Raw genomic sequence first — 15,163 nt, forward strand, 5'->3', positions numbered from 1 at the left:
ACCTGTTTGATAAAATGCCATCTGAAGCACAAAGTCAAGGTCATGCTGCTGTGACCCAGAGACCCACAGGAGAGTGGGCCCCTCAGCAGAAAGGCCGCTTTCACAGACACAGGTCCAGTGCAAAGCTGGATTCCTCACCCTCTCCACACAGCCCCGCAGTGGAGGGGAGTGAACACGTACCACCAAGGACACCACTCCCATAGATGGTCTGGGAAGTTCTATGTTAAAATTACTGTGGATGTTTTACTTTAATCAGAAATTTCCTTCCCTGAGATGTTTTTGTTCCCCTTCCAAGCCTTGGAATAAAACAGGTGTTTGAGGAAGACTATGTTTATCCTGGGGTTCTATGTAACCCCAGGAACATGCCAATTTAAGAAGTGAAGCCATAAAGGGCAATTTAGAGCAGAACAGCTAGTTCACTGGGTGATGGGGCAAAGTCCACAGCTACTGCATGATCTTGCAAGGAAGGAAAAGATAAGCTCCACGTTTGGAAGTTATAACACGGGCCATAAATATCTATCTGCTCATTGGTTGCATCAACTTGTTTACTTAGAGATTGGAATTTGGGGGGAACATTTATTCTCAACTACTTAAAAATCTGAAATCAGTGAAAATGTTTACAGTAGGGCAACTGAAACTTTTATTCCCCCCTATAATAAGTTACAGAGAATATGTATACATTTATTCAGTACTCACCATAACTTTGTCTTTCACATTTCTGACTTTGCTGTCAAGCTCCTTCTGTTTGTCTAACATTACAGTGCTCTGGATATTCCCAGACTGCGCCTGTAATGGAAGGTACGTGGTTAGCAGCCATGACTTCCTCTGTTGTATTTACCTGCTGGTTAAGCTCCAAAGTCAAGTCTATACCCTGTGCCCCACCTAACTCTCAGACCTTCCAGAAGCTCCTGCAGGCCTCCCACATCACAAAAAAAGCTCAGTTCTCGAGGCCCTGGAAAGTGCTGGCAAACTGTGAACAAGCCTAAAGAAAGACTGGGCTCAATTCAGATCTAAACTAAACAAACAGCATATCTAGGATTTTCCATTAGTTCATACAGTTGCCTGGGACCACACAGGAATTTATTTGAGGGTTTTTCAAATGCTGTAGAGAAGATTATTCTTATTTACCCTGTTCTTATTTGTCTCAAAGTCATGCAATTCAGTGTGGTCCCCAGACCAGTATCACCTTACCACCTGGGAGCTTGTTGGAAATACAGAATCTCAGGTCCTAATTTGATCACTGAATCAGAAACCCCATTTGGACAAGATTCCAGATAATTCAGAGGCATATCAAAATTGTACAGAGAAAGACAAATATCACAAGATATTGTTTGTGGATATGTGCAATCTAAAATAATGATCTGATATCCCCAGACATCCAGGACCTTCCCCCAAGGCCCAAGAAGGCCTTGCTTCTCTTGGTCACAGCTGTGCAGTCCACTAATCTCCTCCGAAGGGGTCACTGATAACTCAGTGTCTTCTGAAGGGCTTAAAATAAATCAAAAGCCGACAAGCCTTCCAAACGCAAAGCACACCCAAGAGATGGGGCTGACCTGGCAGAGCAGGAATCACCTCCTTCACTTTCTAGTGCTGCCTCGGGGCCAAATGTGAGGAGGGAAAGGTTTAGGTACCCCAAGGTGAACAGTTTACTCTCCTGCCCGTCTCTGCTCTTGGCTGTCCAGTCAAGCCGATCTGAGATACAGAGTGGCCCGCTGCATAATGCTGTTACAATGAAAAATCCACATGATAATCAAAATTTCCTGCTGAGGGTCTCCCAGGTGCAGGCCATACTGAAGAAGACACACCTCTCTCAGAGGCAGCAATGTGGCCAGCTTTTCCTCTTGACACTTCTGTTCACTAGGATGAACGAGCCAGCATAAGCTTGCAACCAATAATACATATCTTTAAATGCTTACTGCAGCAAGGAGCTTTCAGTGTGACAGGAACTAAACACCCAGGGAGGCAGCAGAGCCACAGGAACTGGGTAAATGCTCAGAAAGTGCATGGAAAATGGCATGCACTGTCTCTACTTAAACGCTCTCTCTCCACCCCTACCTCCCAATCTCACAGCTCACTTTATTAGTTATTCCTTAGAGAAATGGACATAAGAAGCATTCCACTGTGTATTCTGACCTTCTCCCCCGATAATGGAATGATCTCAGCCAGAACAACTCAAACCACAGTGGTTTCACTGTCTGCTGGGTTGTTCCCACCACCACATCGATGAAAGGCATGAATAAATGCCACAGTAACTTCAAAATTGAACCCTGATCACCAGGAAGGTCTATATTAGGATTTAAATCATGATTTAAAAAATCTTGGTTGTGGTATAACTCTGACTCATTCACTGTTTGGATGTCTTAGATACCTAACGGATATCTCAGTACCATTCAAAACAAAGCTGCTGATTTCCCCATCAACCCATTCTTTTCTAAAACCTATTGTGTCCTGCCAAAACCCTACTCCTGTCTCTTTCCTATCTTCCCCAGCTTAGTAAACAGTATCTCCAAGTGACGCAAGTCACAAATCACAGTCATCCTAGATTCTTTGCTGCTTCTCACTTCCCCATCAGATCCTTCAGTGTAAGCCATTTTGGTACCATGTGCAGAACATAATGGAATCTGCCCACATATTTCCACCTCCACTGACGACGCCTCAACCTCACATACTTCCCCTCTGCTCCTTCAGTCTGTTGCAAGAGCCCACTAGCCATCTGCTGCTTCCTTTCCTATCCTGGCACCTCAGAGATGATTCCTGATCCTGATCTAAAGAAACAACCCAAAACTCCACTACTGTCCACATTGTATCATGCTTTATTATCTTCACAGCAACTATTACAACCTGAAAAGGGTTTTCAAACCTAGAATGACTTCTACTATAATAGGGTCCTTTCTCAAAGTCTGGATCTGTAACATCTTGATGCTTATTTTTCCCCACTTCTTGGGGGCAATAAAATCAGAGAGCTAGTCACCACTGCCTTGAAATAGGGTCTCAATAAAACTTGTTGGATGACTGAATCAATGTTTATTGCTTTATTATCCTTTATGTTCAGTTAGGAAAAAAGTACCTGGCTGATTCTCTGGGCATGATCCAAGATCTTTCTTTCCTCCTTCAGACAGTTACAGATGATCATAGACATCTGTATTGGGTCTTCCTGAAAATTATCCTAGACATGGGTTGTTAGAATAAAAGTAAATTAATCTTCAGAATGTTTAAACCATTGTGTAATATACACGGAAATGAGTTTGTTCATCCTGAACTTACTAAATCCTATATAAGCTATTTTTGGTAACATCAAAATATTCTTTTCACATATTATGACTAAAACTGCTTTAATTGTCCAACCAAGTGCAGGTTCCTAAATTACTTCTTGATTAAAAAAAACAAGTATTTTTGTATACAGTTCCTGTAATATTTTTCATTTTTGTTGCTCTTGGGCCCATTTCTCTTGTTACAATCCTGAGACAATGCAAATGATACAAAAGTTATCCAGAGTATTCCTCAATTAATCTGATGGTCTCTGCTTTGAATTAGACCAAAGACATTCTTTTCAGTTTTTCTGCTTTCTTGTCAAAGGTAGTTGCAAAGTACTGGCAATTGTGCCTTTCTTTATAAGAGGTATAATCAAGTCAACTCTGTAGGAGATAAAATTTCTATAAAGTTAATCTGGCTTTCTCACTCACCGGTATTATAAAATCATATATACATTCACAGAGGGTGGGGGAAAAGCTTCTAATTAAGTTGAACAGTCTGGTTGTGAGGAATAAAACAAGACAATGACAGTACTTACTTCCATTAAAACAGAAAAATTCCGTTAATACAGAAATAAAAACAGTAACCAGGCTTACCTGAAAGTAACCAGCACTTTCAGGTGCTGAAAGTACTTATGAAGGCCTCCTGAAACACTGACGTATACTCTCTCCTGCCTGCAACTCCCTTTCACTTTTTCTTCCAAGGGAGGGCAACTCCAGCAGAAGCAAGGCAAGGTGGGGTCCAACGCCAGTTCACCACCTCACTCCTGAGCCTCAGAGACGTCAAACCGTTCTGTCTACCAAGCACTCAGACTGGACTCATCACTAAAGTTCCTTTGAGCTTTAATATGTTACTACAGCTCACTGCTCTTAACATATAACCCTTTTTCTTATGTTTACAAAATAAATTGATATTTTATTTTACTTCTGCTATAAAGTATTAGCCACATAAAGGCAGTTTATTGATAGTCTCTGTAATTTTCTAAATACCAATGACAATGTACTCAATAATACCTGCTGAATGAAAAACCTCTCTTATGTAAACATGGAAGCATTTCAACTAAAACACAAAACAAAGGTCATACCTGAAGGTTACGCTTGCTTTTCCTTATGTTATGTTGCAATAAAAAATTATTCTCCAAAGAAAAGCGACTGTATTGATCATCCAGCTGCGATAGCAGGTCATGAAAACGGATGGTGGCAAATGAAACATCGTTGGCAGCATGCTCCCTAGAAGGGTCAAAATGTACACATTTCATTTAGATACTACTTCCCTTGTGGCACAGTTGGTAAAGAATCTGCCTGCAATGTGGGAGACCTGGGTTCAATCCCTGGGTTAGGTAGATCCCCGGAGAAGGAAAAGGCTACCCACTCCAGTATTCTGGCCTGGAGAATTCCATGGACTGTGTAGTCCATGGGACTGCAAAGAGTCGGACACAACTGAGTGACTTTCACCTTTAAATCAACAAAATAAACACAGTTTCCCATAATGAAATGATTAAAAATAACTTAAAAGTGTTTTCCTGGGTTTTATTCCCTTCTTTTGAAACTGACAGTGCTTTTAGAAGCAGGGAGTATAGTATTTCTATTATATAACACTACCATGAACAATTCTAGCACACCAAGCTTGAGCATAAAACTATCAATGGTGATTATCTCTGGAGGCAAAAAATCAATAGGAGCCTTCACTTTCTATGTCAAATACTTTCAGAACATTTAAAATATTTGCAATGAGCTAAACAATAAATTTTAAAACGGAACATATATCAGTTTTAAGAGCTATTTCCTTAATTGGATTACTTTATACTTCTCCTAAGTGTTCTACCACGACTTGGCTTTAACTTACCTCTTTCTATAACCTGGATCCTAACTTGGAAAATAATTTGTATCAGCATCATGTAACTTGTCCAAAGCATTTAGGAGGATGTATAATTAAACTGAAAAGTACATAAAGTTAATGACTAATGCATTTAGCTTTCTAGAGATACATGACATTTTTCAAGTCAACACTCTTTTTTTGCAACAGATAATCCCAACGGCTACTGATGAGATTCATCTGCTAGTCGGTGTAGTACCAAGTCATTCAATCGACAAGTTATTTTAAAAGTAGAAAAACTCCTCCTTCTGTCAGGTGAGTTTTCCTTACCAGTCTTGCTTTTCTAGCCACTGTGCCAGATATTGTCTGATTTCCATGGGAAAACTGTCATCATAGAGCTGGTGAACCTGCTCCAGGTATTTGGACTCAAGCTGCTGAAGCTCATACCACTGGGACATCCTATAGGGAAAGAGAGCACGGATCATAAATGGAAGCCCACAGCTCCAAAGAAAGCATGTCTAGCATTGTGCTTCTTCTAAATATCTTGCTTAATCAAAAACATAATTTGTCTCAAATATACTTTTCAAATGGATGTCTATATTCCAAAACCTGTTTTTTGTTTTTTTTTTTTCCATTTCCATTTTGGGTCAATATTTTTTCTTCCCCATAAAATACATGTTCAGGTCTTTGCTCAAATGCTAATGTATCAGGCAAGCCTTCTTTGGCCACCTTATTTAAACTGACACTACCTCTCACCCCAGAAAATGCTATCCCTCCTTCTTGATGTACTTTTCTCCATCGCCCTTACCACCATCTGACCTAGGACATATTTTTCTTTTTTATTTTGATTAGTGTCTGTTTTTCCCACTGAAGGGAATGATTTGTCCAGGATAGTGGTAGTGCGAGGTGGGGGAGGGTTGTTCACTGAAGTATCTCCAGAACAGTGCTGGGCATATGGTAGGTGTTCACATGGCTTTAAAATGAATCTGCACTTTTATTAGTAAGTGGAAGACACTATTTGCTTTAAGATTAATTGTAAAAACTTTCCCCAAAACTGCTCTTAGAAATTATAGAACATTTGTAATTTGACTCAAAGGACTTTAAACTGGTATTCTATATATCATGATTCACATGATTAAAGTGAATTACTTTTGTTATATATCTTTTAAAAGAGATATTTTCTTCTTTGTCTACTGCACACAACAAAGTTGCACAAAATTCTTAAATCTCAGTAATAATTTTTAAAGACTGAAACTACGTTAAATGCAATTTGAAAAGATAAAGTAATACTATCTCTTTAGATAACTGTAAATCAACTTTTACACAGTAGCCCTGAAGATTAAAAATTAAAACAAAAAACTGATTTAAGGAAGTCTGAACATCCATCAGGAAAATGAAAAGCCTCCCTTCATCATAGCGTAAATTAGGACTTATCAGGTTGACCAAAAGGTTCGATCAGGTTTTTGCAACCCAATATATCAGTGCACAGCTGATAATATTCTGAGCAGATGTAAGTCAATCTTGTTCTACTAGGCCTGAGGAAAGGGCTCTGGATTTTCAAACAGGGCATGGAAGAACGTATGCATGCTTGCTGGCAAGCACATGTGTGCAGGCATGAAGTCATGTCTGCTTCACAAATTTCCTTCCAAAGGAAGGTTAAGCATATGGTGGGGCCACAAAACTAGTTAAGCATCACAAAACATCAGTACAAATGAACCCAACTCCACACCTTTGGTATACTTGCTGTAGCAATTTGATTTTTCACTTCAAATTTATCTTACCTGAGTGAAAGACTGCAAATTTGCAGTGCTCTCCCTCCCTACTAAGTATCTAAAAAGGATGTGCCTAAAGCAAATACACTGGCCAGACCATCAACCAGCAGGGGCTGCAACACTCTTCTTAGGGTGAGTGACCACAGGTGACTCACTTTTCTGTCAACAGGGTGATTGTTAAGACTGCATGAGCTAATACAGACACAGCGCCTGGCACTGTGATCAGTGATCAGGTGAGCAGGTGATCAATAAATTCATGCTAACAAATCCAGAATCCACTCCATCTTCTAGCAAAACTTGGTACCAACGTGGAGTGGCAAGACCATCCCTCAATCACCTGACTTCTTCCTTTCCAGTCTCAAGACCTCCTGCCTCCATGCCTCCAACACTATTTCCCAATCTAGCCTTCTGCTGCACACGGGTTTTGACCACATCATTCTCTTGCACAAAATTGCTAGTTGGCCAATATCCGACTGATTTCCACTCTGACACTATTTTCATCCATTCACAAAGCAATTCTGTCACTAAATTATCTACTTTTCTTCCCCTGGCTTCACCCAACATTTCTGCTTTGCTCTAGCTGTCACTCACCCTTGAAAACGGCTTCCCCATAAATTTTTGCCTCTTTAAATTTTACTAGCATTCAAAGACAGGTACAAATGCCATTTCTTCTATAAGCTAAGACATACCCAGAGACAATTAAGCTTTCATTGACTTGTGCCTCACTGCATTTTGCATCTCTATTTGGGTGTCAGACCCTGTTTTCCTTGGTGGCTCAGTGGTAAAGAATCTGCCTGCCAATGCAGGAGATGCAACACACGGGTTTGATCCCTGGGTCAGGAAGATCCCGTGAAGTAGGAAATGGCAACCCACTCTAGTACTCTTGCCTAGAAAATCCCATGGACAGAGAAGCCTGGCAGGCTACAGTCTACGGGGCCGCAAAGAGTCAGACACAGCTTAGCGACTGAGTATGCACACTGACACCCTGTCTTCCTTAAAAAAAGCTCTATGATGTCTCCCCTAAATGATGTAAGCTTCAGATTTGCTGAGACTGTCTTTTTTTTTTTCTTTTTAAACATCTTCTGCACTTTGGACAGTGTCCTGCATACAATATATGCTCAACAGAAGTCTGTTGAACTGAAATCTAGTAGATTGAATTAGAAAGTAAAGGGCAAACCATATTATGGTCCAACAAGTTTTGAGTCCTGCATCAAACTGCAAACTGGATTGTGCTGAGGGCTCAAGTCTTAATTCCATCCCATAAAAACAATCAATCCAACTTAAACAAACAATATTTAAAGCACAATCAATCACACCTATTTTTCTTCCCCCAAACTTTTGGTACTAGTCAGAACTTTTTAAAGGCTAATTATATTATTTGGGGATCTGCAGGAACTAATCATCACTTTTACACTTCACGAGCACATTATGTTCTTTTATCCATAAATAGATATATAATTAAGTTTCAAAGTTACATACTCATTAATTTCCGTTAACATTTACTAACCTGTCACCTTGTGCCCCAGCGAAGGGCTAGGGATTCAACACAAGCAGCAGCTACACACAGCACGTCAGATGCCAAGACTGTTGGGTCTGCATGCACAGGGTGCGCCTAGCTTAGACAGCTCTCTAGGGGTGGCACACGGCAAATACCAACTTTCTGCGGAGAGAAGAAAATACGACTCTGCTGGAAGGGGAGGGGAAGAGGGTAAATGGGAAAATGCATTGTTGTGGGGGAGGGGCGGGATTCTATTTCACTTTTTTTTTTTTACTACCAGGGCACGACTGACTGGGGCAACCGTGCCATCACCGGAAACAACACCTGGGATACGTGTTCTTTTCCGGATGACGGATTCACCTATCAGCACTTAAAGGCTTGCGCTCGTTGGGCATCCGTCTGCTGGGCCTCGACGAAGCCGGTCCAGGCGCGTCCCACCCCGGCACCCGGAACCTCAAGCTCACTCACTCTGCGCGCCGGATCCCGCAGAGATGGGCGAGAACACAGCCGTGCCTCCTCTCCCAGGTCGCCTCCGCTCTATCTTGGATCTGACTCGCGTCCTCCCGAGTGTGGCAGGACCTGTCCGCAAACTCAGCGCAGCAAAGCGAAAGTATCAGCGGAAAGAAAAGGCAGATCCTGACGCCCCGCCTCCTTCTGCTCCCGCCAATCATCGGGCTGCTGCCGCGCTCGGCCAATTGGACACGGCTGTTCCCCGCGCGTATCGCCTCCCCCGGGCCGCTGCTCTGCCAACCCGCTGAGTCTTTCGTTAGCCTTCCGCTAGGGCTTGTGTCTGGAGGCTTTGAAGCTCAGCTCTGTGTTGCAAGTTAAGGGTTATGTTTACACATACTTTAGAGAACAGCTAAAAGGAAGTTATGTGTTTGCAGAGGCCCAAACTGGGAGATCCTTACATTAGCCCCAAATCTGAAAATTCGAGGCAGAGGACACAGGTGGGGACATTGTCGTTTTCGAATCTCAGCTTAGCAACTGACCTACCTCCTTGTTGCTAAACCCGGACGACGCTTTTCTGTCCTCACCTTATGTGACCACTCAGAAACCTGCGCAGCTGACACCTCCATTCTTTAACACTTCTCTGTGGGCCATGATGACAACATACCTTCCTTGCTTCTTCCTACCTCTCTGCTATTTCTTTCTCCATCTCTGCCACCAAGCTGCTCAGTGCTAAGTGTGGTCATGATACATATTTGGTCTACTTTACCTACACTTCTCAGGCTGTTCTGCATTGACCTCATCCACAGTATCTGTGTCCTAGATAATGTAGAACTTCTACACCCGTACTGTGTCCACACGACTCCTCTGAGCGCTATACCCACTGTACAGCCCTCATTTGACTTTCCACTTGGATGTCTGATGAGCTCTAAAAACTAATTATGTTCAGAACCATCTCATCATTTTTCTTCTTAAACCTGCCCTTTTTCTAGAAATAATCCATGCCAGAAAATTAGGAGCCACCTTTAACATTGTCTTCTCACCACCCACGCCCACACCGGTCCTCAAGCCTTGTTGAATTTTCCTCCTAAATACTTTTCAGGTCTCATTGCTTCTGGTCATCTTCTGTGCCATTCCCCCTTTTCTCTCATTTGGATCTTTGCAGTAGATTTCCCAAATGGCTGCCTCACTTCAGTTCTTTACTCCCATTTAATCCATTTACCCTATAGCAGTTTGGTTTGTTTTTTAATTGCAAAGCAGATCATGTGTTTGCAAACCTGAAAATCCTCTGATGACTTTTCTGAATAAAACCCAAATTTATTAATGAAACGTATAAAGCCTTGGTTTCCCTATCACTTTCTTTAACCTCATCTTGTGCCACTTTTTCCTTACTTCAGCAGGGTTTTTTGGTTTTTTGTTTTTTTGTTTTTTTTTTTTTCCTGCAAATAAGACAAGCTCTTTCTACAAACTCAGGATCTTCTTACCAGCAGTTCTCCATTTGGAAAACCCCTTGAGCCAATGCCCTCCCTCCCAACTTCTTTGCTGGCTAACTTATCTTTTTGTTGTTAGCCACATTGCTAAGTTGTGTCTAACTCTTGCAACCCCATGGACTGTAGCCTGCTAGGCTCCTCTGACCATGGATTTCCCAGGCAGGAATACTGGAGTGGGTTGCCAATTCCTTCTCCAGGGGGTCTTCTCAACCCAGAAATCAAACCTATGACTCCGGCATTGGCATGCAGATTCTTTACCATTGAGACACCAGGGAAGCCCCAACTCATCTTTTATCTCTCCACTAAAATCTAAGCTTAAATGTCACTTCCCCAGATAGGCATCACTGAGGCCAGCCTAGAGTAGGTCTTATTGGAAGGTGTGCACATAAAATCAATTGGTTCCTCCAAGTATTTAATAGATGGAACTTGAATCAAGCCTAGAATAATAAGGCAATTTTGGGTGGGAAAAGGCTGTAAATAATTTCCCAGAGATATGCTTATATGTGGGCTTCCCTGGTAGTTCAGCTGGTTAAGAATCCACCTGCAAGGCACAAGACCCCGGTTCGATTCCTGGGTCGGAAAGATCCCCTGGAGGAGGGATAGACTATCCACTCCAGTATTCTTGGGCTTCCCTGATGGCTCAGCTGGTAAAGAATCCACCTGCAATGTGGGAGACCAGGGCTCGATCCCTGAGTTGGGAAGATCCCCAGAAGGGAAAGGCTACCCACTCTAGCATTCTGATCTGTGTTGCAAAGAGTCAGACATGACTCAGTGACTTTCACTTTCACTTTTCATGATTATATGTGTGTCTGTTGTAGTTTTCTCCATTCTCATATCTATATGCTCCTTCTTCTTATCACATATTTACCCTCACAAAGCCAGTATTGAACTGGTGATAACAATGACTCTTGGTAACAAAGTAGCAGCCCTCTGTGTAAAAATATGCTAGGACTCCACTCCCCCCAAAAAGTCCTTCCCCTCCTACTTATACCCTGCACTAAGGGCCCACACAGTGTTTGAGAAACGCTGACTCTAGGAAGGGTAGATAATATGTTAAACATATATTTTTTTTCTGGTATTATAAAATTTACACAGAGACTATTTTCAGTCTTGACATGTTAATATCTGCAAGTAGGATGTTTCTCTTTGACTCTCTGCATTCTGGTTGTCATCAAGTTCTATAGATGGTTCCTTCCCTATGTCTTTAACTGCCTTAATTTTCCCATCATTGACAATACTCCACTGTAGGTGGTAACCTCACTAGATTGGTACCCCACTAGATTGGGTAACCTCAATCTAGAACTGGAATGCTACAGTAAATGCCAGTTATGCTACCTTTTTCCTGTCCCTGTCCCCTCCACTATACTCGCCAAATTGTTGTTTAGTCATTCAGTCAAGTCTGCCTCGTTTGCGACCCCATGGACTGTATACTGCCAGGCTCCTCTGTCCGTGGGATTTCCCAAGCAAGAACACTGTAGTGGGTTACCATTTCCTTCTCTAGGATATCTTGCCCATCCAGAGATCAAACCCATGTCTCCTGCATTAACCGAATTAAATTCTCTAAAACACCTCATTTATAGTTATTCCCTGCTTAAAAGTCTTGGCAACTCTCATCGCATTTATGACGAACACAGACTTTGCCTGCTAGCCCGGACCCGCTACAGAATGTCCCTAACATGTTTCAGGGTGGTGGGTTACTTTTTTTATAAGTTCCTTTTCTTCCAAAAAGGTCCATTAAGGGCACTAGTACATTCGTAATCCAAACACCCTCACGAACACCTTGTGACGTTGTGTGCTTTCAGGCGAGCAGCCCAGGGCCCGCCCAGGATGAGGTACAGTAGAGGTGCCGACTGTCAGACGCTGAAAAGTTTCCAGTAACAGCCGGCTTAGCGCTCGGCGGGAGGGAGGCGACTGCTCGGAAGAGCCGTCCCACGTGCTTTCGGGGAAATAGCCTGGGAGCGAGAAGCAGCGGGACTGAGAGGAAACCGAAAAGCGAAAGCAGAGACAGAGGGAGCAGTACGCAGGCGCGGCCCAGGGGCTTTCCAGCTGACCGCCCGCTGCGCCGCGGGTACCGCCCACCTCGCCCCTCGCAACCTCCGGGAGAGCGACTTCCGTACATTGCTTAAGGTGCTGGAAAACTTACCCCATCCTCTTCCATCTATTCTTTCTTCCGGTGGTCTGGAGATGTCAGGTTTTTTTTCTCCCTTCTCTATCTACACAGTCTGCACACATGCTAACTCTGACCGCCACCCACCTGGGCTAGTTCCCCTTTAACCAGAAATGGGGTGGGGGTGCGGGGAGGCTGGCTGTTTCTTCAACTGTCCTTTCCTAGATCTGCAAAGAGGACTTGCCTTTTTCCTCTGGCGTCTTCTCACCGCCCCCACCTTCCCCTTTCTGGTGATTATACCAGCGGGAGTAGGGAAGAAGTGTAATGAAGGAGAACAATCTAGTCACTGGACCATGATTTCGAAAGTTTGGCAGGCCCAGGAAAAATCGTTTTGGTCCAGCCTGCTACCCGTGTGACTTACTGAATGGTCCCAGGAGTTATGAACTGGATTTTTTGGACTCTGCTCAACCACTCTTAAAGGGCTCCATCTACTTACGGGACCAACCTAGGACCTCCAGTGTGTGAAGGGACACACCTGACTGGACCACAAGTCTCCAGACCTCCTGAGGTGAGCCCCAGTCCCCAGAGCTGCAAGAACACTTTACATAATTCCCAGAATACCAATGGACATCTGTTTCCCCCTCTTAGTAGAGGACAGGAGCCCGTATATAATTTCCAGGCAAACAAGGAGCACCTTATTCAGACTTATGAAGAATTTCAAGAAGGCAGGCAGAGCACCAAACCAGGCGTGGAGCCTCCTGAGTGCTCTGCCCTGTACAGATGCACACAGTTGCACACCCATGAGGTTTCTAATAGGGGAATTGCGTCGAGGGGAAATTTCTTCTGTAGAGACCTCCTTACATATTTGCTTAAATGAAAACTTAGATATAGTGAAGCATTATAACACCGCTCCTTCCCAAAGCATTTGCAATAAAACCCAGTGCCTTCCTCCCTCCCTGTAGCGCCCTACACCCTCTGATCTTGCCTCTTTCTCACATCTCGTCCCTCTTTCTCCATGCTCCTCTGTGCTCCACACTCTGTAGCCTCTTTCTGTTCCTCAGGTACCCCCAGCTTTTACCTGCCTGGGTCCTAAGAATGTGTATGCTCTTCCTGTGTTCCCAGCTGTGGAATGAACTTGCCTCTTCTCATTCTTTAGGTCTCAGCTCAGATGTCATCGCCTCAGAGAGACCTTCTCTGACCATTTCTTTCAGTTACTCTATATCACATTTACATTCTTCATACCACTTGTTAAATCTGTCCTTCATTATTTACTTGACTGTTTTCATCTCTCCTCACAACCGGAAGGACTTTGCGCTGTCTCATCTCAGGTTCCGCGAGAGAATTAAGCCTAATGCCTGAGGCATCTGTGTATGAGTTACCTTCACTCCTGTTTCTCTAGAATGGCACTATGTACTACCCTTGGGAAAATTGAAAAGATAGTCAAGCAAGTCACTTCGTGTTTTGGGGGCTCAGGTAGGAAACCCTGATTTCAAAAGGCAATGTCTTTTTGAATAAACAGCGCTGGAATAAGGACTTACAAGTTAAATCAACCATTCAGACCTCAGCACAAGCTCTAAACCTTTTGAGCCAGAATTGAGGGTGAGGAGGATTAAGAACAGCTGTATTCTGAAAAATGTGCGTGAGAGCACCACTTCTCCACAGCCCTCAAACTTGTCCATCTCCACCCTGTATGGATGGCCTCTGGGGTTCTTTCCATCTGCAGCAGCCTGTGAGACATCTAAATGGATGACGGTCAAGCCTAAAGTCGGAGAGTGTTGTGTGAGATTTTTACTGGGGGTGGGAGTAGTAAAGGCAATAAATTTAATGAAGGGGAATTAAGGGTAAATTTCAGGAACATTTGATTCATCCTCGAGTAAGCAGATGCTTGGATGTTGCTGCTGCTGCTAAGTCGCTTCAGTCGTGTCTGACTCTGTGCGACCCAGAGATGGCAGCCCACCAGGCTCCCCTGTCCCTGGGATTCTCCAGGCAAGAACACTGGAGTGGGTTGCCATTTCCTTCTCCAATGCATGAAAGTGAAAAGTGAAAGTGAAGTCGCTCAGTCGTGTCCGACCCTCAGCGACCCCATGGACTGCAGCCTACGAGGCTCCTCTGTCCATGGGATTTTCCAGGCAAGAGTACTGGAGTGGGGTGCCATTGCCTTCTCCGGCTTGGGATGTTAGGCACACATAAGACACCTAAATTAAAGGGAAGTTACAGTGAGCTAGTGGACAGTCTGATTCCAGAGCATTTCTATTGTGTTTGAAAGTCATGAATGAGGTGAAGTAGAAAAAACGTCCTATGTTTGAGCAGTGGCAAGTGTGTTTTGGTTAATCAATTTGAAGCATAATATTTGGGACTGTTCCACAATTGCAGCGTTTGGAGGATTATAGAGGAAGTTCTAGCTTTCAGGCAGATCAAGGAGCAAAGGAAAGAAAAGAACTAACTATTGCTCTATATTTCCTTTGGTTCAAACACTGAATCATTAACAAATATTTATTAATATTAAGAGGCACACTGTGGTAGATTTTAGGGAAATAACTGTGAACCAGGGGTTCTTGGTCCTTGTACATACAGAGCTTGCTACTGCTAAGTCACTTCAGTCGTGTCCAACTCTGTGCAACCGCATAGGCGGCAGCCCACCAGGCTCCCCCGTCCCTGGGATTCTCCAGGCAAGAACACTGGAGTGGGTTGCCATTTCCTTCTCCAATGCAAGAAAGTAAAAAGTGAAAGTGAAGTCGCTCAGTCATGTCCAACTCTTAGCGACTCCATGGACTGCAGCCTA

General features: G+C 43.4%; 1 protein-coding gene across 4 annotated transcripts in view; it reads right to left on the bottom strand.

The window, feature by feature from the left end:
• Positions 1–13,668, bottom strand: part of STAT1 (signal transducer and activator of transcription 1, 91kDa) — a 43,892-nt gene extending 30,224 nt beyond the window's left edge. The window contains exons 1-6 of one of the 4 annotated variants that reach the window (XM_010860842.1): positions 13,460–13,668; positions 8,806–9,149; positions 5,398–5,526; positions 4,337–4,481; positions 3,068–3,166; positions 697–786 (exon numbers count right to left, since the gene is read on the bottom strand). In XM_010860842.1, the coding sequence (XP_010859144.1) occupies positions 697–786; positions 3,068–3,166; positions 4,337–4,481; positions 5,398–5,526; positions 8,806–9,008 (666 nt within the window). In that variant the 5' untranslated portion in view covers positions 9,009–9,149; positions 13,460–13,668. Of the gene's footprint in view, positions 1–696; positions 787–3,067; positions 3,167–4,336; positions 4,482–5,397; positions 5,527–8,346; positions 8,500–8,805; positions 9,591–12,417; positions 12,521–13,459 lie in introns of those variants that run through there. The other 3 variants (XM_010860843.1, XM_010860839.1, XM_010860840.1) reach the window with 3 other exon arrangements.
• Between the last annotated feature and the right edge of the window lie 1,495 nt (positions 13,669–15,163).

Source organism: Bison bison, unplaced genomic scaffold, assembly GCF_000754665.1.
Source record: "Bison bison bison isolate TAMUID 2011002044 unplaced genomic scaffold, Bison_UMD1.0 scf7180017864471, whole genome shotgun sequence".
NCBI lineage: Eukaryota > Metazoa > Chordata > Mammalia > Artiodactyla > Bovidae > Bison > Bison bison.